At 49.2% G+C, this 25,587-nt stretch overlaps 1 protein-coding gene across 3 annotated transcripts in view; it reads right to left on the bottom strand.

Moving 5' to 3' along the window:
• Nucleotides 1-9,224: 9,224 nt before the first annotated feature.
• IFNGR2 (interferon gamma receptor 2) overlaps nucleotides 9,225-25,587 on the bottom strand; it is a 28,234-nt gene continuing 11,871 nt past the window's right edge. For all 3 annotated transcript variants that reach the window (XM_032354004.1, XM_032353985.1, XM_032353995.1), the window contains exons 3-7: nucleotides 21,028-21,230; nucleotides 17,220-17,365; nucleotides 13,128-13,287; nucleotides 12,586-12,743; nucleotides 9,225-9,907 (exon numbers count right to left, since the gene is read on the bottom strand). In XM_032354004.1, the coding sequence (XP_032209895.1) occupies nucleotides 9,746-9,907; nucleotides 12,586-12,743; nucleotides 13,128-13,287; nucleotides 17,220-17,365; nucleotides 21,028-21,230 (829 nt within the window). In that variant the 3' untranslated portion in view covers nucleotides 9,225-9,745. The remainder of the gene's footprint in view (nucleotides 9,908-12,585; nucleotides 12,744-13,127; nucleotides 13,288-17,219; nucleotides 17,366-21,027; nucleotides 21,231-25,587) is intronic.

Here is a 25,587-nt window from a genome sequence, read left to right as displayed (position 1 = left end):
CACACACACACAGACACACACAACCACAGCTCCGTGTATCTGAAATAAGCACTGAGCCATGAACAAGGGTATTTCAGCAAGTTGTAATTTATTTTGGCTTAAAAATGAGATTTTTTTTAAAGGAAAAATGTTTGTTATGTATTAAAGAAGTGGACTTTTATATGAAGATTTTTAAAATGCCTGAAGGACTAGTTTGAAAGCCTCTTTTAAAAACGATTTCTTTAACATGACTTTATGCGGAAGGAGAGAATTCACGATCAGATACGCTCGGTTTTACATGGCCGATGTGAAAAGGCTGTAGGGCAGCTCAGCAACGGGCTTCTTATGAAAGCCACGCCGCGATCTGTCCCATGGGGTTCTCTTGGCGGGCTGCCATTAGCTGACCTTACAAAATTCAGCATCAAGCAAGTTTGAGACAACTGCAGTTTAGAAGCAAGAACCATATAAAAAAACTGGAATAATTTGTTTCAAGATAAAGCACTTCTACCCGAAGGGGATTATTAGGACCTACTGAAAAATGAGGCATTTCCTCCTCTTCATTCCCAACTGCAGGTGTCTCTTTGTGCTAGCTCTCAGACTTTGGGTGAATTCTGCCTGCAAAATATACCTTCAACCCGAAAGTCCGTAATTCCAGTCCAAACCTCCTTTTGCTGAATTGGAAACACTGTTTGTGCACCATGTGTATGCCTACAAGAGACAAGGCGGCAAAGGGACTGTTGGGTCCTTGTTGCTACTTTTGCTCTCCTTTGTTACACAGGCTTTGTGTTGCACTTTCTCCCTCCAGAGGGATTTTGTAGCACCTTTTTTTTGTAAGACAGACTACTAGCAGTGCTATTAACATGCAGCTCCTAACGCAAGCCTTGTCTTGCTCGGTCCTCTCTGCTCTCTGAGAGGATCTCCCGCGCACAGAGTATGAAGCGATGGTGGAACGCTGTGCCTTTGCCTAGACACCTTCTTGTTTAATGACGTTTTCCTTTGTTGTTGTTTTTCCTTCTAAATGTCAGTAAACTTTGTCTTGCCTCCCAACAACTTGTAAGACTGATTACTGGTGGTTGTTCCTTTGTAACGTGTTGCAATAAATATTACTTATCACACATTCCAATATTGTGAAATCAGTTGGAGAAAATGAGCCATAAAAAATCGGCTTATTCATTTTCAGTTATTCAAGTGGACCCAGTCATAGAAGCGGTTTTTCTTGGTGACATAAAGAGAAATACATTCTACTCAGACTTGTAAAATGCTGGTATGAAGGCTAGTGAAGGGTGTGCCAGAAGATTGATTGAAATAGTAGTTGTTTTATCTATTTTTTTTAAAGATTTTATTTATTTATTTGACAGGGGGAGAGAGATCACATGATGTACACAGAGAGCCAGGCAGAGAGAGAGAGGAAGGGAAGCAGGTTCCCTGCTGAGCAGAGAGCCCGATGTGGGGCCGGATCCCAGGATCCTGAAATAATGACCTGAGCCAAAGGCAGAGGCTTTAACCCACTGAGCCACCCAGGTGCCCCTACTTTCTCTAATTTTGATTCTGACATGAATTTTTTTTTTTAAAGATTTTATTTATTTATTTGACAGAAGAGAGATCACAAGTAGGCAGAGAGGCAGGCAGAGAGAGAGAGGAGGAAGCAGGCTCCCTGCTGAGCAGAGAGCCCGATGTGGGACTCGATCCCAGGACCCTGAGATCATGACCTGAGCCGAAGGCATAGGCCTAACCCACTGAGCCACCCAGGCGCCCTTGACATGAATTTTTAAACTGTGAGCAAATCAGTTTTCCTCTGTTTACTCACTTAAAAGGAGGGGGGGATAATGTTTGTATCCACCCTGACAGATACTGTGAATAAGAAAAGATGGAACCCATCATAACATTTAAAAATACGTTGGGGGGGAGGGCTGGGGGGTGCCTGGGTGGCTCAGGCAAGCATCCGACTCTTGCTTTCGGCTCAGGCCGTGATCTCAAGGTCACGATATTGAGCTCTGCATTGGGCTCCACGCTCTGTAGGGGTGGCTTTAGATTTTCCCTCTCCTTCCCTCTCTGCGCCTCTCTGCTATGTTCTCTCTCTCTCTCTCAAATAAAATCTAAAAAAAAAAAACAAAACCCCGTGGGATTCCATTAATAGAAAGCTCTCCCTTTTGCACAGGTTCAGTAGCTGTAGAATCGGAGTGTCTTTTGTTTTTGTATGTGGATCGGTATTACCAGAGCATTCTATGTCATTACACTGTTTCTGAGGTCCTTGTATTCCTTGTGGTGTCGCCACTATGAGAAAACAGAGGCTAAATTTTCCCATTATGTAAATTTTGATGTGTATCAGCATAATACAGTAGCAAAGTTAGGGAAAGATTGATGTTATCACGCCATGTAACGTTCGCTACTTGGGCAGGAACCCCACTCAGGTGTTTGACATTGAACTCAGGTTCTCTACATTTTTCCACAACAGAAGGCTTTTCAATCATAACGTCAACTTCACTGTTCCATTTTAGATGTAATGACTTCATATCATATGAAATAACCTCTGCCAGTCTTACGAATTAATCCCAATTTTTCCTGCACGCTCTTGTCCTCATGCTCTCTGTTGGATTCTGTTTCATGTTCATAAGGGTTTCGGCTACTTTTAAATAATCTCGAGGAACAGCCTATTAAATCCTGAGGGAGAAACATCTGATGCTAATTTTATTCTCTAAACAATTAGTCACATTTTGTGGTTAACTGTGTGTGCGCTTAGGTTAGAACAGTCTCATGACTGTATCTGTTCAGACAGGAAAATTTGAAGTAGAAATCATACTTGAAGTAGAAATTATGGTTTGAGTTACTCTGTTGATTGCTTTTATTTCTTTGATGGAAGACAGAGGAATAGCCTGGAGTAACTGATAGGTTCAGTGTTTTTCTGAAGAGTTATGGAGGACAATCAGGCTTGATTTAATCCTGGAGTGGGTCTTCACCTTGACGGAACTGTGGCAGTTTTTGCTTTCCTAACCCATTCCTTTCTTTTTTTAATTTAAGATTTTATTTATTTGACAGAGATCACAAGTAGGCAGAGAGGCAGGCAGAGAGAGAGGAGGAAGCAGGCTCCCCGCTGAGCAGAGAGCCCGATGTGGGGCTCGATCCCAGGACCCTGGGATCATCACCTGAGCCAAAGGCAGACACTTCACTGACTGAGCCAAGCACCCCAAGATAGGGGGGTTCTGTGAAGTCTCCCCAACACTGAATTAGCAGGTGATGGCTGCTGCAGGAGATAAGGGTTAGGTTAGCCTCTGCTGAGTTTTCCTCAAGCCATCAATATGTAACCTTGCTTCATATATGTCTCTGTTGAAAACCACCTTAATATCCCCCATTCGTTAACGTTGAGCTCAGAAGGCACTATCACTCATGCCTCAAGGAAGCTTCTGTGTCCCTGGTGGCCTTTCCAGGAGGCCCAGCCCAGCCTGCTCGAGCTCCCCGGGGACACAGGGCAGCCCTTCCACCCAGCACGGGCGCTGGTTCCTGCAGCGACATCAGCAGGACCCCGCAACGGGAGGAACGTGGAGGCAAATCGAGCGCGGACAGGGCCTTGGTCCCAGCATGAGCGTCGAAGCAACAGAAGGGCAGAGCTCCCGGGGCTCCGTCTCAGCTGGGATCACACCGGGCAGGGGACTCCATTGTGGGCCAGTAGCCTGACAGTGTCCCGAGGATGATGGGAGAGCGACATATCCCTCCTCCAAATCACGAACATCCACTGTAGCGACAGAGCGCCCGCTGCCCTCGTGTTCCTCCCACGCCGTGTCCTCTTCCTAGCCTCATTCCTCGCAAGGCCCATGTCCTTCCTCGCTCTGGGCCCTGCCGCTGGCGTCCCGAGTCAAGGTCCTGCTTCTTCAGGATGTGTCGCTTCTTCAGGATGTGTCCCTTCTCCACGCTGAGAGCTGACACGTACCTGAGAAGGTCGTCTGCGGGTAGCATCTGAAACCCGCCTCGCCCACACCGGCCCTGGACTCAGATGGCCAGGGGAGACCGAAGAAGAGGCTACTCCAGGCTGCTAGGTGGCAAGGGTTTGTTAAAATTATTTTAGCGAGGGGGCGCCTGGGTGGCTCAGTGGGTTAAAGCCTCTGCCGTTGGCTCAGGTCGTGATCTCAGGGTCTTGGGATCGAGCCCCGCATCGGGCTCTCTGCTCAGCGGGGATCCTGCTTCCTCCTGTCTCTCTGCCTGCCTCTCTGCCTACCTGTCTATCAAATAATAAAATTTAAAAAACCTTTAAAAATTATTTTAGAGAGGGAGAGCTGGAGCACACGAGCATGGCGAGGGGCAGAGGGGGAGAGAGAATCTCAGACAGACTCCCCTCTCAGTGCAGAGCCTGACTGGGGGCTCGATCCCACCACCCTGACATCACGCCCTGAGCTGAAACCCAGAGTTGGCTGCCTAACCCGCTAAATCCCCCAGGCGCCCCAGATGGCAGGTTTAATGCGCAAAGGAACTTGTCTACGAGGCCTGAGGCTCCTCGGGGGCATCAGCGAGATGAGTGGATCCCCGCAGCGCCCTAATGCCGAAACTCGAGGGGCCCTACACAGGTGCAGGCACAGATGCCGCACACGTGTTCTCAACGCCGCATCCCCATCTCCAGGCCGTGTCCTTGGAGCAGCCTCTGGGCACAGGAAAAGCAAGGGAACCCACCTTCCAAGGACCGGGGAGGGGGTGACGAGCTAGGGGCCAGCTCCCGAGTCAACGGGCCGCCCCATCTTTTCAGTGACCTTCCCCAACAAACACTGTCCTACATGTGTTCTCATTTCGCTCTCGTTTTGGAGGTGGGCCCTTCTAGCTGGGGAGGTTAAGTAACTTGCCCTCGGACTGGGGTCAGGATTGGGGTCACGGTCATGGCTCAGGCAGTTTGCTCCCGAGGGCGGGGCCCTGCTCTTCCCTCAGCCGGCATTCCCCAAGCCGCCCCACAGCACCCGTGTTCTTTTTTTTTTTTTTTTTTTAATATTTTTATTTATTTATTTGACAGACAGAGATCACAAGTAGGCAGAGAGGCAGGCAGAGAGAGGAAGAAGCAGGCTCCCCGCCGAGCAGAGGGCCCGACGCGGGGCTCGATCCCAGGACCCCGGATCATGACCTGAGCCGAAGGCAGAGGCTTTAACCCACTGAGCCACCCAGGCGCCCCAGCACCCGTGTTCTTGAGAAAAACAGGCGTCGTGGCCAAAGAAGGCTTGGGAATCCTCAGGCTGAACCAGGCTAGAACATTTTTCTTCTGTGAAGTTTTTTCTTTTATTTATTCTTGAGAGAGAGAGCACGAGCCCATGCAGATGAAGAGGGGGGAGGGGCAGAGAGGGAGGGACAAGCAGACTCCACATTGAGCCTGGAGCCCGAGGTGGGGCTCGATCCCACGACCCCCAGATCACAACCTGAGAGGAAACCAGGAGTTGAGGACAGAGAAAGGAGGAGTATTTCCAGCGACACTGTCCCTAGAGATTTCTGGTTTGGAAGTTGGGGTTCCTAGGGAACCATTTATATTTAGTTGGTTTACTCCTCCCTAAATCTGGCCCCGCCCCGCCCCGTATTAGCTCTGTGACCCCAAGGCTGTTTGCAGGCCTGGAAGTGCTCTTTGCCAGAAAGAATGCTAACAGGTGCCTAACTTTGAGCCTGGAAACAGTTAAGTGCTCACCAAAAGCGGGTCCTTAACCTCTCCAGCAGGGCCTTGCCTGAAGGGAGGGACGTTTCCTTCCTCTTTCGATGGCTTTCTAGTTTCTTGGCACAAGGTGGCGTGCCACCTTCAAGAAAAACCGCCTGGACTCCTGGTTTTTGTTTCCTTTCGAGCCTGCCTGTGCTTAAGTCTTTGCAGGGTTCAGACACAGTTTCTGTCGTTTTACATAGGGGTTTCAGATAATTGGTGCCTCTTCAAGGTATTTTCAGTTTCTACAAGACGGTGTGGCGGGCGCCTTCCAGACCCTCAGGGATGGTGCAGAGAGCACCAGGCTTTGATTTGGGAGTACCTGTTCCAAGGGCCAAAAAGCGTTCAGGATGATGGTAAGTGTATTTCCCTCCATTCTGAAAGTCGTGAATTTATTTTTGTTTAATTTAAAAAAAAAAAGATGTGATTTATTATTTATTTTAGAAGGTTTTATTTATTAGAGAGAGAGTGCACACAAGCAGGGGGAGCAGCAGGCTGAGGGAGAATCAGACTCCCCGCTGAGCAAGGAGCCCAATGTGGGTTTCGATCCCAGGACCCTGGGATCATGACCTGAGCCTAAGGCAGATGCTTCACCAACTGAGCCACCCAGGTGCCCCAACTTAGAGAAGTCCTATACAACCTTCAGATTCTCCAAATATAAACATTTTACTGCATTTATTTCAGTCTATATTTTTTTTCTGAGATGTTTGAGAATATGCTGCAGGTGTGATGCCTTTTCGTCTTTGAATATTTCTGTGTACATTTCCCCAAGTCCTAACCACAGTACACACAACACCAAGGTCAGGACAAGCACTGTATCCAAATACTGCTAGTTGCCCTGTTTATGTGCTTCACAGTAAAGGAACATGAGAGTTTTCCGGTTCCAGAACCCAATCCCTGAGGACGCGGTGCTCCTGCTCGTGTGTCCCCTTATGGGCCCTCAGCTTGAACAATTCTTCGGGTTGTCTTTTGTGACTGAGCATTTTTGAAGACTTCAGACCAGTGCATCGTTTTGTAGGATGCCCGTCAGTTTAAGTTGGCGGGGTGTTCCCTCACGAATCTAGGTTATGCGTTTTGGGCAGGAATAGGACAGAAACCACATTTGTTATGAGTCATTACCCCTATCAGCAGCCATTGAAACTGCTCGAGATGGTGTCTAGCTGCTCTTTTTCTCCTTTGTAATTAACTTAGGCAGCCTGCGGGGACAGATGAACTTAATAAATCACGTAGAACGAACTGATTTGTTTCCCAACAGCATTATGTGGAGTCGAATGAAAGTAGGTGGCCCTGGGACAGGGCGGATGGATATACCTTTGTATGTACATTTGTATGTAGCAAATGATAAGCCTTCCCTTTCCTTACATATACACATGCTTCTCCTCACGGCCGGGCACTGTGGGGCCCCCAGGGGGCGCTATCCACACACAGGAACACCAGACGCTGGGGTTTACTGGAAAATCCCTGGCTCAAAATGTCTTGAAAGTCGGATGTCTAATTCACACAAATACAGGCCACAGGGGGTCTGGTTCCAAGGAACCCATCATCTCTGGGCGCCCTATTCTTGGCAGAGGGCCCACTGGCCTCCACTGAGCTGCAGGCTCCCCTGAACTTGGCCTCCAGCCCGCTCTAGGACAGGGTCGGTTACACGCTTTGTGGGATACAGATAAGAATTCAGTCCCTCTTCTCCCAGATACCGTGGGAGCGTCAGACGGCTCCTTGCAGGGACTTTGTATACACTTAAGTAATGGGAATGGTTCTGCTTTCTCCTGTCCAGTGAACAGTTCACTGTGGAGATCAAGGGGGATCAAATACTCTTGGGGAAGGGCCACACAGTAAATATTTTAGGCTCCGCAGCCCTCCTCACTTCTGCTGAGCCGTGCAAAATCAGCCGGCAGTGGTCCAGCCATGATGAGCATCACCGGGCTCCAGTAAAAGTTTATTTACAGACACGGAAATTTAATTTTTTTTTAATTAAAAATTTTTTTTATAAACATATAATGTATTATTAGCCCCAGGGGTACAGGTCTGTGACCAGGTTTACACACTTCACAGCACTCACCATAGCACATACCCTCCCCAGTGTCCATAACCCCACCCCCTCCCTACCCCTCTTCCCCCGGCAACCCTCAGTTTGTTTTGTGACAGTAAGAGTCTCTTATGGTTTGTCTCCTTCCCAATCCCATCTTGTTTCATTTATTCTTCTCCTACCCCCCCCCCAAACCCATGTTGCATCTCCACTTCCTCATATCAGGGAGATCATATGATAGTTGTCTTTCTCTGATTAATTTATTTCGCTAAGCATAATACCCTCTAGTTCCATTCATGTTGTTGCAAATGGCAAGATTTCTTTTGATGGCTGCATAGTATTCCATTATATACATATATACCACATCATCATTATCCATTCATCTGTTGATGGACATCCAGGTTCTTTCCATAGTTTGGCTATTGTGGACACTGAAATTTAAATTCCATGTACTTTTCATGTGCGATGGAATACTATTCTTTTGATTTTTCCCCCCCAAACTGTTTAAAGGTGTAGAAACTATTTTTAACTACAAATGCGGGGAGCAGGCTGGCTTTGCCGAATGGCTTGCAGTTTGCCCTGTTGTAGCTGACGGACAAGATTGCTTCTGACTCATTTTATGGTTAGGTACTTCACTTGACGAGAAACTAAATCCCAAGTGAGTATAAGTATGAATCCCACTGACTAGCTCTTCACGTGACAAAGTAGAACCAGGTGTTTCTTGGGGGAAGATACATAGAAAAGGAGGCTCTCCCTCTACTAATTCCTGTCCTTCCCCCCCAGATTATAGGCCCGGCCCAGGCCTCCTCGGGGTGTTTACCGAGTTAGGATGCTGAAGCGGGTGTGGTGTCAGGGCATACTCTCCCCTCCGACACAGTAACATCGGAGAGCCCAGCCTCAGCCAGGCCTCTGGGAGCAGCGTTTGCTTAGAAGCTCAACCCCAGGGCCAATTCCTCACCAGTGGCACAGGCCCCGAATGAGAGAGAGAAGTGACCCCATCAATGAGTGCTAGAAGCTTCTCCTTCTTATAGTCACTCCCTCCCCTCCCCTCCCCAGTGAGGTTTGGCTGCCCGGAGGGGATTCTTTGGAAAGCAGACGTTACAGCAAGTGTATCACTTGGGGTGTGTGTGTGTGTGTGTGCCGGTGGGGGGGGGGTGTGGACAAGCAACTACATGTCCGCTTCCTAAATGCTAAGAGTCACAGAAATGGATTTTTAATCCAGAACCTGTCGATACTTACACGATCGGAAGACGCACATGCCCGGTGGGTGTCACCGTTGACTGGTAGCAAATTCTCTTACTGCCTACAGGCCCCTGTCTTGGTCAACGCATGAGTCATCCTGGGTGACACACGCATGCGGCTTCTGAGAGTGCCCTTTATACCCTCCTAGGGCATCAGGGGACACATGGAGACAGTTCTCACTGAGTGACCATGAGGCCTTGGGACCTCTACCGGGTGTTACTTAAGAAAACAGAAATTTAGAGAGAGGAATTTTAAATGGTTGAAACTTTGCAGAAGAGAAAGACCAAAATCAAGAAAGTGAAGTGGAAAGCAGAAACTTCACACTGACTTTTAAAAAGTTAATTATAGTTTTTTATTCCTAACGGGGAAAAAAAAGGCTTAATCTCTGGGAAACTATTTACAGGACTAATCACATTTCAAGCCAGGTGTTTGGATACAAAGAAGGGCCACTTAATGTCCCTTCTTGGGACAGGCTGGGACAGGTGACATGGTCTGCCCGAGGGGCTTCATCAAGGAGGGGACCTCGTGTCCTGGCTGCTGACGAGAAAGTGTCAGAGGCGTGCCGGACGCCCATTTGCTAACAAATAATTACATGTCTTTTTAGTGTTTAAGAGAAATCTTAATCTTTCGGGGACATATCTGTAGAATTATTCTGAAAACGCGTATGATTAGAAAACTCTTAGTTTGAAGAAAAAAATCAATAAGCCTGTCACCCCCATGAGACCCGTGACATCTTCCCAGGCACTGACGGGCCTTTTGGGGACAGGAAAATGGAGGACCGGATTCCATAAAGTGCTGACATGGACATCAGCAGCTTCCTTGGCTCAGAGCCCTCACCCCACAGGCTAGCAGACCGCACCAGAGTTTTGGGTCAAAGTGCTTTGGGGAACATCTTCTTGCTCCTTTGCTGGAAATGAAACAACAGACACCGAGTCCCAGGCATCATCCGTTGGCGACGTGTCTTTGTCCAGGGCCTCTAGGATAGGCTGGCTCGGGTCCTTCAGATACTTGAAAAGGTTGAAAATCAACAGCGTCATTAGCTTCTCAGTTCAACATGGCGGACCTTCTACCTGGTTGAGTTGGTACCTTCCTATTCTGACCACCACCGAAGCCACTTCTCAAACAAGAACGCCCCTCACATCAACAGTCACCTCAACAGGAATCCCAGGGCCAGCCAAGCTCACACGGTGCCTTGGGAAAAGCACGTTGTGACTTCTTGCCTCTGGTGCAGGCTTGGGGCCTGTTCTCCCCGGAAGTGGCTCTAGGATTTTCACTTTCCGGTGAGGGAGGACGAGGGGCCTCTAGTTCACCCCTCATGGGGGAAAAGAGGGAAAGTTGGCCCGTGTCTTCCTCAGCCCCTCTACCCACCGGTCACTTCCACCTCACATGACACACACCAAGCAGAGAAGCAAGGAGAGACGGAGGGGGCCTCATGGCGCCCCACCTGCCCCTTCCCTCAGGCCTCAGCACCAGGCTGAGCCATCATGTCACCGCTGCGTGACCGAGAAACTCCCGTCTCGCTGCCAGACGGGCCGACAGACATCGAAACACAGCGAGCCCAGAGCTGACTGGCGACAAGAGGAGCATAAACCAATCCTGAGCGCTTCTGAAACCTCAAAAATATAAGTGAAACCTGATTCGTTATTCTCGTGTAACCTCAGTGCCTTTGATATCTATTTTTCACACTTTCCCAGGGAAGTGAACCGAAAGACTCTGTTTTAGACCCACAACCCAAAGAAACAGCTAGTAGTAATTTCACCTCACAGGGACCTGCTGGTGGTTTTACCGTGAGAGAGATCCGAGCAGGTAAGATGCCGACGCCCACTGAGGGCTGTTACTGTGTGAAAATATTAACCAGGGAAGGTCTTTTGTTTTTGTTTTTGTTTTCTTTCCTTTTCTTTCTTTCTTTTTTTTTTTTTTTTGTGGTAACACTTAACGTGAGTTCTACCCTCTTAAAAAATTTCTAAACGCACAATGCACTACTGACTCTAGGCACAATGACACAGAGCAGCTCTCCAGAACTTACTCATCCTGCCTAACTGGAACTTCATGGCCGCTGCACGGCATCCCCCTGGGTCCCTCTCCCCCGCCCCCGGCAACCACATTCTACTCCTGCTTCTATGAGGTGGACGATTCTAGATGCCTCACGTGAGTGGAATTGGCCTGGAGTTTTCTAGTGGGAGACTTCACGTGTAATTTGAGTTCTGTCTGGGTACTTTAAATACCTCATGACGGAGGAAGGAAGATAAGGGACTCCAGCTTTTTCTAGAAGCACTACTCTTTCTCTACAGACTTGGACCTTATCTAACACCTATTCCTTCTAGGTGTAACAGACAGAGTCTGTTTCCAGTACCTTTACTCCGATTTTACTGCTAATAAACCTCCAGAGACAAATGCTTTTAAATAATCTTCCATCAGCTCCTAGAAGGCTGGGCCACCTCACAGAGCCTGGGTGGCGGTGGTGGTGGGGATGCTGAGCAGGAAAGCGACTTCCCATGAGACCCTGTCCACCTGTCTCCCTCAGGTCTTTCAGAATATTAGTGACATCAAGGGAGCTCTCGGTGAGGACGGCTCTGTACCCATAGCCCTGGGTGCGTTTCCTCTAGAATCCTTCTGATGCACAGCTCCTGCCCTACAGCCCTGTCTCCACCACCTTCTCACCCTCTGCCAGGCGTCCTGGAGGCTTTCTCCACAGGCGATCTCTTGGCCACGCCAGGCCACCTTTTCCACCAACTTTGTGCCATTAAAAAAATTGTTTTAGGGCACCTGGGTGGCTCAGATGGTTAAATGTCTGCCTTCGGCTCAAGTCATGATCCTGGGGTCCTGGGTTCGAGTCCCGTATTGGGCTCCCTGCTCCATGGGGAGCCTGCTTCTCTCTCTGCCTCTCTCTCTCTGTCTCTCATGAATAAATAAATAAAATCTTTTAAAAAATTGTTTTAAGTTGTGGTAAAGTACATTATTAGAATTCAGAATTATCATTTTTAAGTGGTATAAAATACATTCACACGGTTGAACAAGCCCCACCACCATCTCTGGAACTGTTTTAATTTTGCAAAACTAGAACTCTGTCCCCATTAAACGCTAACGCCCCATTTCCCCCTCCCCACCCACACCCCAGTGCCCACCACTCTACTCTCAGTCTCTGTGAGCCTGACTCTTCTGAGTACGTCACGGAAGTGGAATCACACAGAAGTTGTCGTTTTGTAACTGGCCTTTTCACCTAGCATCATATCTTCAGGGTTCACCCTTGTTGTTGCGTGAGTCAGAATCCTCTTCCCGTTAATGGCTGAATAACATTCCATTGTGTGGCTAGACCACACTTTGTTTATCTGTTCATCCACTGACAGAAACTTAGGTTGCTTCCAGCATTTAGGGGTTATGCATATTGCTGCTATGAACACGGGTGTACAAATAACCCTGTACCACTTTTTTTTTTTCCCTCCAAGTAGGCTCCACACTCAGCGCGGAGCCCAGCGTGGGGCTCGAACTCACAGCTGTGAGATCAAGACCTGAGCTGAGATTAGGAGTTGGACGCTCAACCGACTGAGTCCCCCAGCGCCCCTGCCCTGAACCACTTCTAACTCCACACTCTGTTTCCGTGGCTTTGTCCACTGCCAGACTCCTAGGCATTACCACGGGGCCGCAGAGGGCTGACATGTCACCCCCTGGATGTGTGCACACGTACCTCTTCGATTTGTGACGGGATGCTTGGCGGAGAGTGAAACCAGTATTTCACCAGGCCTTTGTATCTCAGCACCAAGAAGAAACAGCCCCCCGCCAGCGCCGCCAGCGACAGAAAGACTCCCACGGTGATGAGGATGACTTGTTGAAGCTTGGTAGTGGCTTAAAAAAGACGACACAAGAGTGAACAAGAGGCCCATCCCGCACACGATACAAACACCAGGTCAGCCTTCACTGCCAACTGCTTTGGTAGTGTCCACGTCCTCCTGAGATGGACACACACTGTCCCTCCCCTGCCCAGCCTTGCGCACTTCAGTGCATAACTAGTAAAAGCAACCCTAAAACTGAGCGGTGTTAGCCGTCTGTGTGGTGTCACTGTCGCAGATCTCAGCACGAGCTGGTTAGATCTACTTGGGCGCTGGCTTCTCGCCCCTTTTCCCTGGGTCTCCCCACTGCCAACACCCTCCACCTCGTAAGCCAGCCCCGGTTACACTATTCAGGGATTCTGGTCCCAGCTCAGAAAGGATGAAGGAAGGCAGGTGTTACCATCCATCATTGTTTCGTAGCAAGTTATGTTGCTTAAGCGGCCGGGCCTAGAGGTGTTGCAAGATGTGCGGAAGAGGTGCGCCTTCACTTGTAAACAGTATTCTCTTAAGGGTCTCAAGCCATCCAACACGATGGAGTTGCTCTTGAAAGGACCTTTAACCTACGTAAAAAACGCCAACAGGAACTTATGAAAATGACCCAGAGAGATGTGGTCGAGCCACTTGTAGCTTTGCCAGTGTTTCCTCAAATTCCCAGGGAACACCGTCACCAAAGAAAGAGATTCTTTCTTTTTTTTTTTTTTAAATTTAAATATTTTATTTATATATTTGACAGAGAGAGAGATCACAAGTAGGCAGAGAGGCAGACAGAGGCAGAGGGAGAAACAGGCTCCCCGCTGAGCAAGGAGCCCGATGTGCGACTCGATCCCAGGACGCTGGGATCATGACCTGAGCTGAAGCCAGCTGTTTTACCAAATGAACCACCCAGATTCTGTTTTGAAAGAGTCACTGGTTTGCAGTGAACATATGTCACATGTGAAAGTGGTGAACGGTGTGGAGAAAGACGCTGAGGGCTTCAGAGCTGTCTTTCTGGCTATGAGGTCTCGGGGGCCTGCCGTGGCCACGGAGGGTCCGCCCCTGGAATTTAGCAGGCCCCCATGTCTGGGATGAAATTTTCTCCTGAAATGGGGCGCCTGGGTGGCTCAGTCAATTAAACGTCCGGCTCTTGGTTTCAACTCAGGTCATAAGCTCAGGGTGGTGAGTTCGAGCCCCGAGTCATGCTCAGGGGGGAGTCAGCTCATCCCTCTCCCTCCTTCCCGCACTCTCTCTCTCTCTCTAAAATACATAAATAAAATCTTAAAAAAAAATAATAAAACTGCCTCAACGCCCAGCGCATCTACTTTAAAGTCACTATTTCTTACTTCACGGTTAATGTATTCTAGATTCTTCGAGCTACCCAATGGACAGAGGGAAAAAAAAATCACGGTGGGAAATAACATTCTTTTTGTTCCGAGTCTGGTTTTAGTTTTAACTGAAATGTGCTGATGCCTCTTACAGAGTCTTGGTCCACATGATCTTGGCGAGTTACGTAATTGGGACACAGCTGGGTCCCAGATTCTGGAGGATTCTGTCTCCTCCCCTCAGCCTATCCCTGCTGCTGCCGCCCTCCCTCTGGAAACTTCTAGTCAATGGCTTCTTGCTCTCCTGGACAAAGTGGCCATTGTCCCACAGGGAAAAGAGGGAAAGATATATTATGGCCGTATAGGATTTCTTATAAGGGGATTGCTTTCCTATTTTTTTAAAAAAGATTTTATTTATTTATTCGACAGACAAAGATCACAAGTACACAGAGAGGCAGGCAGAGAGAGAGGAAGGGAAGCAGGCTCCCCGCTGAGCAGAGAGCCCGATGTGGGGCTCGATCCCAGGACCCTGAGACCATGACCTGAGCCGAAGGCAGAGGCTTTAACCCACTGAGCCACCCAGGCGCCCCTGCTTTCTATTTTGAGATGTAGCAGAAAAACGCCATAGCCGTTTGAAACGGTGGTATAACATATGCTCAGCAACACGGAGACGAAGCTGCTGTAGTGTTGGCTGAAAACCGGCAGATTACTCAAGAGTATGTATTTTTAAAAATATAAAATAGTCGCATTACTTAGGAATCATAGGATCATAGATGATTTTTCTTCCTTCTGTTTAACGCTGAGGGACTGCCAGGGCAGAGGAGAAAAATTCTGATGCCCCATAAAGCAATTTTTAAAAAGATTTATTTATTTATTTGAGAAAGAGAGAGAGCACGCAAGTGCGGAGGGGGAGGGGCGGGGCAGATGGAGAGAATCGCAAGCAGATTCCCCGTTGAGCATGGAGCCCTACTAGGGCTCAATCTCACAACCCAGAGATCATGACCTGAGCCCAAACTAAGAGCCTGGCACCTAACCGACTGCACCTTCCAGGCGCCCCATCCACGAAGCCATCTTAAGTATAAACTTCCTCTGGGGTTTATTTCAGCTGCCAGTTGGCATTTCTAGAATTCAGAATCAAAGACTGCAGAGACCTGAGACCGCTGTCCTTGGAGGGTCTGTTTGCCAGGCTAACCAAAGCCGGCACCTGGGAACTTGGAATCCAGAAATGCCCCACCATTCCCTAAGTAATATCGGAAGCTAATGGTGAAAACAATATTTTCTATGCTGAACACCTGCTCTCCTTCTAGGAGTCCGGAATTTTGATCTGTGCTAAGGAGAAGGGGCCTGCATTTCCAATAAAAGCCCTGGGCACTGCATCTCCGATAAGCTTCCCTGGTAGACAACATTTCACACGTTGTCACGGTTTGTTGTTGGAGGAATTAAGTGTGTCCTGTCTGAGTCATTCCGGAGAAGGTTCTTGGAAGCGTGTGCCTGCCTTCCTCTGGAGTTTGGCCCGTGTTCCTCTTCCCTTTGCTGATTTTGCTTAGTGTCCTTCTTCTGTAATGAATCATAGCCGTGAATACAACCATATGCCAAGTCCGTGGGTCCTTCCAGCAAATCCAGGGCTGGTTTTGGGGACACAGACTCACAGCTGGGATGCGGATATTTTGGTGGCTCTCACACTCATTTGAGCCCTAGAATCTTTGATCCACAAGTCCAAGGTGCAGCTGCTCTGGTAGGAAGAGGGAAAGGGGAATTCCTTCTGGAATCTTCTAGGCCTTCTCCATCCCACCTGACCAGACCTTGACTTTTTGATTCAGGGAAATGGTGAGTTCCTTCTTCCTCATACGGTGAGTGTCTACTCTTCAGGGCGTTTTGCCTTCCTCAGTGTTTTAAGATTCACCATGAAGAAATGGGGAGAAGGACAAGTGTGAGCTACGGCCGGAAGATCCGCAGAGCAGGGGATGCCTGGGGGGCTCAGCTGGTTAGACGTCTGCCTTTGCCTCAGGTCACAATCTCGGGGTCCTGGGATCGAGCCCCGAATCGGGCTCCCTGCTCAGTGGGGAGCCCGCTTCTCCCTCTCCCTCTGCTTGTGCTCTCTCTCTCTGACAAATAAATAAATAAAATCTTAAAAAAAAACAAAAGACAAAGTGCAGAGCACGGACCCTGGGCTCAGATGTCCCTGCGCTGATGTGCTAGCTGTCAGCCGCTGACCCCGGGCCACTTACTCAACCAGCTGGCTTCCTTCTCTGTGACACAGCTCGGGACAAATACTAAATGTGTATCTCAAATGCCTGGTTCAGGGCCCCACGCAAAGAAAGCTCTCGATTAACATAAGCTTTTACCATTATGAAAAACTATAATCATTTCATAATACACTAAGTCCAAACCATTATGCCGTACCCCTTAAACTTGTGCAGAGATGAATGTCAGTTAAATCACAATAAAACTGACCAACAAAAAACCAAAACAATTATAATACTGTTGAGTTTAGGAAACCCGGAAGCTCACAGAGATAGTGAAACCTCTTGACACGCAGCCTGGACAATCAGGCACGCGGATGACTGAAGGCCAGCACTGTCCCTCATATTACTAGGGCTGACCAGGCCCTGCTGGTCTGATGCCAGCTCTGCCAGCCTCGCGGCCCACCGCAGCCCCTCCTGCATTCCTGTGAAGACCCCGGCGCTTGCAGATCCCCAGACATCCCGAACCTTCCCACACCCTGTCCTCTTCCCTAGAAGGCGCTCTCTCCTCCCAGCAGACTTTTCACCTGTTCATATGAGCTCTCTTTGCAAATCATACAAACCACAGCAATTTACATAAATCCTGCAGACTGCTGGGGGGGGGGGGGATTCCTTGTTGTAGAAACAGGCTTTCTAGAACCTTCTCCACACTTTAGAGTGCCCCACGGGCTCTGTGCGCACCCCAAACAACGGGACTAGCGTGCTGTCAGGCAGAGAGGGGCCTTCGGAGCCACCTGGCAGAAGGGAAGGCTCAGCACAGGGAGCAGAAGCTCGGGTCTTGAGCAGAAGGATTAAACCCGGTTCAGGGCTCAGACCCTAAGGCAACACCGGGACGCTCTGTCCTCCTTGTCTTGTTCCAAGTTGATTTTTTTTTGCTGTATCAGAAAGTCCAAAGGAAAGAAAATCAAAACAAAGTAGAAAAAATGTAGAAAAGCAGAAAAATGCTCTTGCCTTTTGGATTCCTGCCTTTTCCCAGTAATGGACATAGTACTGGAAATAGCCCAGGTTGGGAGGGACGTCGAAGGGAGAGGAGAACCTGATGATGAGGGAGGCTTCTCCCGGCGTCACCCAGATGCTCTCGGGAGGCCCAACGGTCACTGAAACAGAGTAACGACACAAACACAATGTATCACACACATATATATGTATACACACACACACATACATTTTATATATAATACAACATATAATCTTATTTTTAATTTTATTTTTAAATTTGAACCCAGTTAATTAATACATAGTGCATTGCTAGTTTCAGAGGTGGAGGTAGCGATGCATCGGTGCCTACAACACCGGGTGCCATTATGTCACGTGGCCTCCTTCACGCCCACCCCCCACCTACCCCATCTCCCACCCGCCCGCCCGGCCCCAGCAACCCTGGGCAACCTTATTTCCTATGGTTAAGGGGCTCTTATGGTTTGTCTCCCTCTGTGATTTCGTCTTGGTTTATTTTCTCCTCTCACACATGATTATATATGTCTATGGCGTGTTCACACACCCACACCCACCCACACACACATTTTTAAATCCACTGAGATCGCATTCTGGCACAGCGGACTCCCATAGACTGGTCTGGGCACAAGCTTCACGTGGCAGGCCACGGGGCAGGAAGGCCACAGTGTGGCACCAGGGCTTCTGGTCAGTGGCAGGAGAGCCCTTGCAGCTGTCCACGTGTTGGCCCAGAGCCAGTCTCTTCACCCCACACCCACCCCCGCCCAGTCCCCACCCCAGCACACGGCTTCCCTGTAGACTGAGACCCACAAGAGGCTGGTACAGAAGCCTCCCAGGCTGAAAAGCCCCAATAGCCAATATCTCTTACGACTGCACCGCAGAAGTTTCCAGAGTCCCCGTGAGGGCCACACGCAGTTACAAGAATTGCTGCACTCAGCTGAAGACACGGGTCCCTTGGAGGCACTGGAGGGGCCCCAGGGAGGTGCAGCTTATCAGTCAGGGGTCATTTTGCCACAAGCGATGCTGCTTAGGAACGTGGCGAACAGCCACCATGACTGGGTTTCCAGAGAAACAGCCGGAAGGTTAACCACAGTCAGATTTTCAGGCAGAGGGGGAGACGGGGACAGGATCTTGCTCCCCTTACCTACAACCTGGCTCCTTTGCAGATCTATGTTTAATACACATTCGTACTTCCTTACAAATGAACAAAAGTGGTATTTATAAACAGACCGTGTTTAAATATAGTACTGGAGAGATGTTGCCATTGGAAGTCTGTTTCTTGAAGCTTTTCACAGAGTTCCCGGGACCCTGAAGCGCGTTGAAGGAAAGGTTCCCTCTTGTACGAAACAATCACTCAGACGGAGAGTGTAGCTCGGGCCCCACGAGTTCCGAGAGGCCCATCCATGCGCCATCTACACGTGCAGCTGATCGGATCACTGTGGCCAGTTGTGCATTTGAGACTGTTCGTGCTTTCCACGCTCCCACCTGGGCTCTCCCGGCTGGGCAAGGCCCTGGCACCTGTTGGGCAAGGGGCTGGTCCCTGCAGGGTTTGCAGCCATACTGCAAACTGTGAGGCTGTGGGGGAGAGACTAGGTCTAGACAGAGACCTGGCCTGCCTGGTCCCCTCTACCGCCCCCACACCCGCCCGGCCACCAGCTCAAGCTACGTTATCCTCAGACCTTTCTCCTCTGTAGGACATGTTCTCTAGACTTTTCTGTGACTTCCACGCAGGGCTGGGCCTGGAAGCTAGGGTGCCAGCCTGAGCGGTCATTTCGTCCCCCGGAAGGTCAGGGTGGAGAGAGCTGCCCTTCGAGAATTCTGGATCCGGGATCTGGTACCAAGCGACAGGTGCCAAGAGGTAATGATACGGGTTTCCTGGGTTTGATGTAGAGTGTGAATAAATGCCTGCCGCTCTTAGCCCTCTTCCATCAACAAAGCACTTTTTGAGGGGAAATGAGCCTGTCTTTTGAGGGGGAGACGATCCGCCCTCTCTCAACACACGGAAGGGAGTCTCGGTTATCTGTGGGTGAGTCTCCATTATCCACGGGTGACTGCTGACGGCAGCTTCCACGGACCAGCTCTCCTTGTAAACCAGGCAACGTGGATTTTCACGTGTCCACACAGCTCTGCGTACCCGCCACAGAAGGTCATCTTCGTTCCCACAGGGAGAAACAGAAGCCAGGAGGTCATCGCAGTTGCCCAGAGACCTAGCCAGTAATGGGCAGAGGCGGGATTTGAAGCGAGGCCGATGTGACCCCCAGCAGCTGCCGCCGCCAGCCATCTCCTCCCTGCACACACGCTCATCCTCGTGTTGCTTGTGTCCCCCAAGTGCACAAGTGCTGGACCCAGCGATGGGCTCTGAGGACACGTCTGCCTCCGACTTTGCAAGTGAGGGCAGGGGATGACTGCCCAGCCGGGAACCACCTGGGAACACAGCTGCCCAGCTCAGGCCGGGAGGACGGGGAGCCGCGGACGGCTGGCGCTGGACCAGCGACTTTCACAACAGGCCCTGCTTCCAACTCCGTTCTTCTTCCCCAGCACCAGGGCCAGGGCTCACCATTACTTTTTCTTTTTCTCTTAACTAATTCCCAGCTAGGTGACATTTCGCAGCTCAGATATGTGCTGGTTCTCTACGCAAGGACAGGCGACTTGTCCGCAGTAACTGTCTGGCCCGCGGGGACTGCGCTGCCTTCTCTTCCTGTCCCCACACCATCTGGCACAAGCGGTGGGTTGCTCCTCCAGCTTCCCAAGGCAGACACGCTCAGGCACGTAGGAAAGAGAGGGAAGGTCGTGGTAACAACTCCTGTCCTCATCACCCGACTTCCACCCACCTCGAGGTCGTGGTCAGTTTTGTTCCTCTCATCCCTCTTGCCCTCCGCCCTCCCACTCTCTGGATTATTTTGAAAAATCCCAAACACGACATCATTTCATGTGTAACTACTCCAGTATGTGTCTCTAAAGCCTAGGACCTCCCGCCCCGCTCTTAAAAACATAAAATACCATTATAGGACCTAAGATAAACGAACAGTAATTGCTTACTAGCCCGTCAAATAGCTGGACCATGACCACACTCCCTCAGCTGTCTTCTCCCTCTGCTTAGTTTGCCTAAACCATGAGCACTGGGGCTCTGGGACACAGCTGAGCCTGTGGGAAATGAATCACGGAAGGAGCGAAGCACAAACTAGAATCTGTCCGTCCTTACGCCCCCTTCCGATTTCTGGGAGCACATCTGCTCATTCAACCAAGCTCCACGGCGCAAGCTCCACGGCATATCCACCATGAGCCAGGCACTGTTCGAGGCCAAATGAAAGTCTTTCTTAAACATAAAGGAAGCTGTGCCGGAAGAAAGGAGGGTGGTCAGTGAAGCCAATATGTCCCATCCAGCCCGGAGGCCAACGAGCTTTTTTTGGTAAAGTGCCCTAGTAAATTGGGCTTCAAGGGCCAGGCAATCCCTGTTGCAACTGTAGCTTGAAAGCTTGAACTGCTGTAGCTTGAAAGCATCCACACACCATACATTATTAACAGACGGTGAAACTGTGTTCTAATAAAACTTTATTTACAACAGCAGGTTGGCGGGCCGGATGTGGCCGACAGGCTCTGGCTTCCCAGCCCCTGGTTTTAGCAACTCACAGTCCTCTAGCTCGAGCCTCCGTGCTCAGGACGTGGGTTCGACCACCCTACCCACGTGTTCACCGGCTGTGCAGGGCGAGACACAGGACAGGGGAGCGTGGAGTCTGCGCAGCTCAGCGAGGAGGAAAGTGAAGAAAGCCTGAATGATAAAGGAAGCTTTAGAGCCAAGTTCTCTTACCATTCCAACAGGACAGGAACCAAGGCACTGTCAGCCAGGGGGAAACCAGGTCCTCCAGCTTAGCTCGGACGCGTAAAGAGATGTTGAAATGTGGTGGGAAACCCGTTGAGAGGCTGCTCGGGGTGAAGTTACACTCCGGCTTGGTGAGGTTCATACAGTTCACACCCAAGTCGTTGGCGTCATACCACCTACTGCCAGAGAAGCTGCAAAGGAAAACAGGCTTTCACTTCGTGGATTTCACTCTTCTGCCACAGCCAACAGTTTCCCCAGAGCAGATTATTATTATTATTATTTTTAAAGCAGCTTTCCTGAGATCCAAGTTGCAGATCAAAGAATCCACCCCAGTGAAAGTGCACAACCAATGACTTTCAGGAGATTCGCGGGGTTGTGCAAACATCACCACGACCAATTTTGGGACATTTTTTTCATCCCCCGAAGAAATCCCATAATCCCACATCTATTAGCACTCGCTCCCCACGGTGCCCCAACCCCCCAAGCCCTAGGTGACCCTTAATCGTCTCCTTTCAGTTTCTCAGGGTTTGCCTCCTCTGGACACTTCCTACAAATGGGCTCATGAACCGCATGGTCTTCTCTGATTGGCTCTTCCCATGTAGTGTGTTTTCAGACATGATGTGTGATGCTTATAGGACATTTGTTTCTCCATTGGCCTGTTTACGGTCATGTTGGTTGCTCCCACTTTTTGGCTGTGTGGGTAACACTGAGAAATAGTCACATGCAAGTTTCTTTGCGGACGTAACTTTTCCCAATTCTCTGGGGGAAATACCTAGGAGGGGAACTGATGGGTGATACCGTAACTCTTATTTTTAACTGCCTTCCCAAGTGGCTGCAGCATTTTACATTCCCACCTGCAACGTATGAGGGTTCCGATTTCTCTGCATCCTCACCAGTACTTGTTATTATGCCTTTTTTAAATTATAGCCATCCTAGCGACTATGCTGTGGTATGTCCCTGTGATTTCAAATTTGCATTTCTCTGATGAATATTGGTGTTGGGTATCTTTTTATGTATTTATTGGCTATTTGTATATCTTCTTTGGAGAACTGTCTACTCAAACCCTTTCTCTGTGTTTTTCAAAAAGATTTTATTTATTTATTTGACAGAGATCACAAGCAGCAGAGAGGCAGGCAGAGAAAGAGGGGGAAGAAGACTCCCCGCTGAGCACAGATGCGGGGCTCGACCCCAGGACCCTGAGATCATGACCAGAGCCAAAGGGGCTTTAACCCGCTGACAGAGTTGTCTTTAATTGTTGAGTTGTAAGAGTTCTTTATATATTCTGGATGCAAGTCTTTTCTCAGATTTTTCCCATTCAGTTCTGCAACTGATTTTAATTCTCCAAGCTCAGCCCCTGCAGCTGGCGTCTTTAGGCAAGCTACGGTGTTCCTACAAACCCCACTCACGCTTCCTGCTACTGTGGAGTTCTGTTTACTCCATAGCTGCACATTTAACGTCTGCGTCACCCGTATGAAAACCCTGCTAAATACAAGGGCACATATTCTTGTAAATGACAGCTCTGACCTCTGTTCTCAGGTGGCAGACTTGAGGAAAACCAGGGAGGTGGCTGCTAGAGACCCCAATGGGGGGCAGTAGGCAGTGTGCTCTGTAGAGACAGGCTGTGCCCCCAACAGCGGCTCTGGCCTAGAAAGCGAGGCAGGGAGAGACAGAAGAGAGGAGAGAGGAGGCTGGGGATCATTGCCACTGTCTTCCACACACCACACGTGCTTCTAAGTGTACCTCTGACCTTGACCGGGAACTCTTCTGTCGAAGTGGCAAGTGGCAAGATGAAGTCCACTTCAAGATGTGTGGCCACGGCTTCTGTGGCTTACCACTAAGACCCGGGGCCAGCCCCTGCGGGGGAGAGGGGCCCCCCTAGCAGAGGCACCCCCCCGGTCTTAGATTGGGGGTGCGCTTCAGAAGGGGTAAGTGATCTTTAAACAGGTAACACAGATACTTAGAGACACTCTAACCTTCTCCCCGCAGATCCCAGCTGCTGAACTTGGGCGAAAGGCTCCCCACATTTCACAGGTCACTTCCCCACGCAGCAGGGAATGGACCACTCGGGCTCCCTGTCCTCCCTTCTCCTCCACACTTGGCCCGGCCTCGGAAATGCTGTTGAAAAACGGTTCTCCACAAAGGGGTCTGAAGAGGGACAAACCATCCGAATTGAAATGACAGCTGACACAAGACAGCAATTTCAGGGGGAAGAGAGGAAAAGGGAGCTGCACTGGGAGGCCACATTGCTTTGTCTTCGCAAACCGGAGAAATGAGGGGAGGCTGGCAGCACTTCAATGAGCGCAGCCTGGAGAGCGTGGCCCCCCCGCTCCCCCCCGACTCTGGCCTCCTGGGGCCCGGGTGCTGGGGTGCAGGGTGGGGGTGGGGTGTGTGTCGTTTGAGTCTCACCCCAAGAGTCCCCACTGGCTCCCCCCTCACCATGTGTCCAGCATGGACTGCCTCTGTCCCTGAGTTTTCTCACCATGAGAGGGAGCAGGGCACAGCGGCCGCACACGGACTCTGGAGCCAGATCACCTGGGTTCAAATCCCAGTTAATTCGCTTTTCTGTTCCTTAGTCCCCTTATCTATAAAATGGGGATAAATGATGGTATTTGCCTCCGAGGGGCCATGAAAGTCGAACCAGCTGACATCAGGAAAGTGCCTGAGCCGGGACTGGGGGCCCCGAAAGCACCACGTAAATCACTTGTTCCACACCTGGGCAGCTGTGGGCTTCACTGCTCAGTCTCTGTTGCATCACCTCCAAAAATGGCAAGTGTCCCTCGCACCCAGCAATTCCTCCGCTTCAAATATACAAAAACAATCAGACAATTTATGTACGAGGACGCAGGCTGGTGACCATCTACACCCGCCAGTGGGGAAGCGTTGACTGTATCACGTGTGATGCATCCTCTGATAAAACAAGTGGTAAAAATGTTCACACAGAGATCGCTAGGAGGATCACTAGGCTCACACACTTAACTACATTTGGTTGAAAAAAAAAAAAAAAAAAAGGAAGCAGTACCCAAAGACATAACCCCAGTTTTGTTTCATTTTTACGCACACACGGGCACATTTTCAAACCAAGTGCACGCATTTAGGAAAGAAGTCTAGAGAGAAATACGCCAGAAGGAGAATAGGGATTATTCTTGGGCTATAGAGCACTAGGCTGTTTTAACTTTATTCTTTCTACTTTTCTGGGTGTTGTAGCCTTTTTGTAAAGAACACGTGTTGTTGTTAAAATCAGAAAAAAAAAAGGAAATAAAAAATGTTTCAGAAGACTGGCTGGTCCGGTTAAGTTTTTTAAAAGTGAAATCTCTCGAGTTTTTAATGTCGGGACTAAATGAGAAAAAAAAAAAAATGAAACACTGTGGGTCCAACCCAGCACGAAGGTCACACTCACTACAACCCCTGATTTAAACTTGAAAATTTCCCACAGTTCTCAGTGCAATTTGGCTTTGGCTACTGTACTACCAGAAAACAGGCAGCTTCATTTCTAATTACGGTAATGCTTTGCTGTAGAGAAATAGGATGGAAAAGTTTTAAGTTCCACAAGATTCAAAATGATTATTTCATGTCACTAAACCGTCCCAAACATGTAAAAGTCTCTGAAAACAAAACAAGAGCAAGGGCCGTCCTCTCATCAGATTTGTGACTTGAAAAGAAAACAAGACCAGCCCGGGTTTCAGTTTCTCGTCACCCCTCAACTTTTCCAAAGAAGGACGTTCACATTCAACCCATCCTTTGTTTCTTATACTAGAACCATCTTCTATCCTGAAAAAACCATCTCCAAAGTGCTTTCCAAAAAGGAAACGAAGTATAATAAACATGTGAGTCTGGGAAAGGAAACCGTCAAAGGTTTTAAGGAATATTTCCACTATCTCCTGGTGCTCTGTCGACCCACAGATGTACTTCCCCCTTCAAAGCTAAGGAATGCTAGTCAGGGTATGAGCTGTGACTTCCTGTCGGCAAAAGCTTGTTTAGTTCTACGATACCATGTTTACTGAGTGCCGAGTAGGGCAAGCTTTGTGGTCACAGGACCCGTGCAGGGGCCCAAGCCCCACTCTGAGGAGTCACTCAATTTGATGCGTGGCTGCCGCCATCTTGAAATTCTCAGTAATTCTGAGCAAGGGGCCTCGCACCATTTTCATTTTGTGCTAGACCCACAGATTATGTACCTGGTCCTTGTGGATCTGTCCGCTTACTGTAGATTGCTTTGTACTTACTTGAGGACCAGCTAAATGTAATTCAGACATAATCCCTAAACCCTGGTTTAGAATCTATTCTTATTTAGCAAATGTTGTTATAATGGACATTCGAAGGTGAAAACGAAGTCATCTGGAAATGTGCTCCTCTTACAAACTAAGTGCCCGTAATTTTTCCAGGTTCCTTCCCTGTTCTTGACCACAGATATGGTCCAGATTTTACACAGTTGCAACCACTTCCAGATTATCCTTTTTAATAGTTCCTGAATGTTCAATGACTAGTTAACATGACACAATTTGGTATTTTTCTGCTGACGGACACGAATGTGTACTTCAATGTTTTATCTAT

The sequence above is a fragment of the Mustela erminea genome, chromosome 1 (genome assembly GCF_009829155.1).
Source record: "Mustela erminea isolate mMusErm1 chromosome 1, mMusErm1.Pri, whole genome shotgun sequence".
In the NCBI taxonomy this organism is placed as follows: Eukaryota; Metazoa; Chordata; class Mammalia; order Carnivora; family Mustelidae; genus Mustela; species Mustela erminea.
Note: the sequence above shows the minus strand (reverse complement) of the source record. Positions and strands in the feature narration are given on the sequence as shown.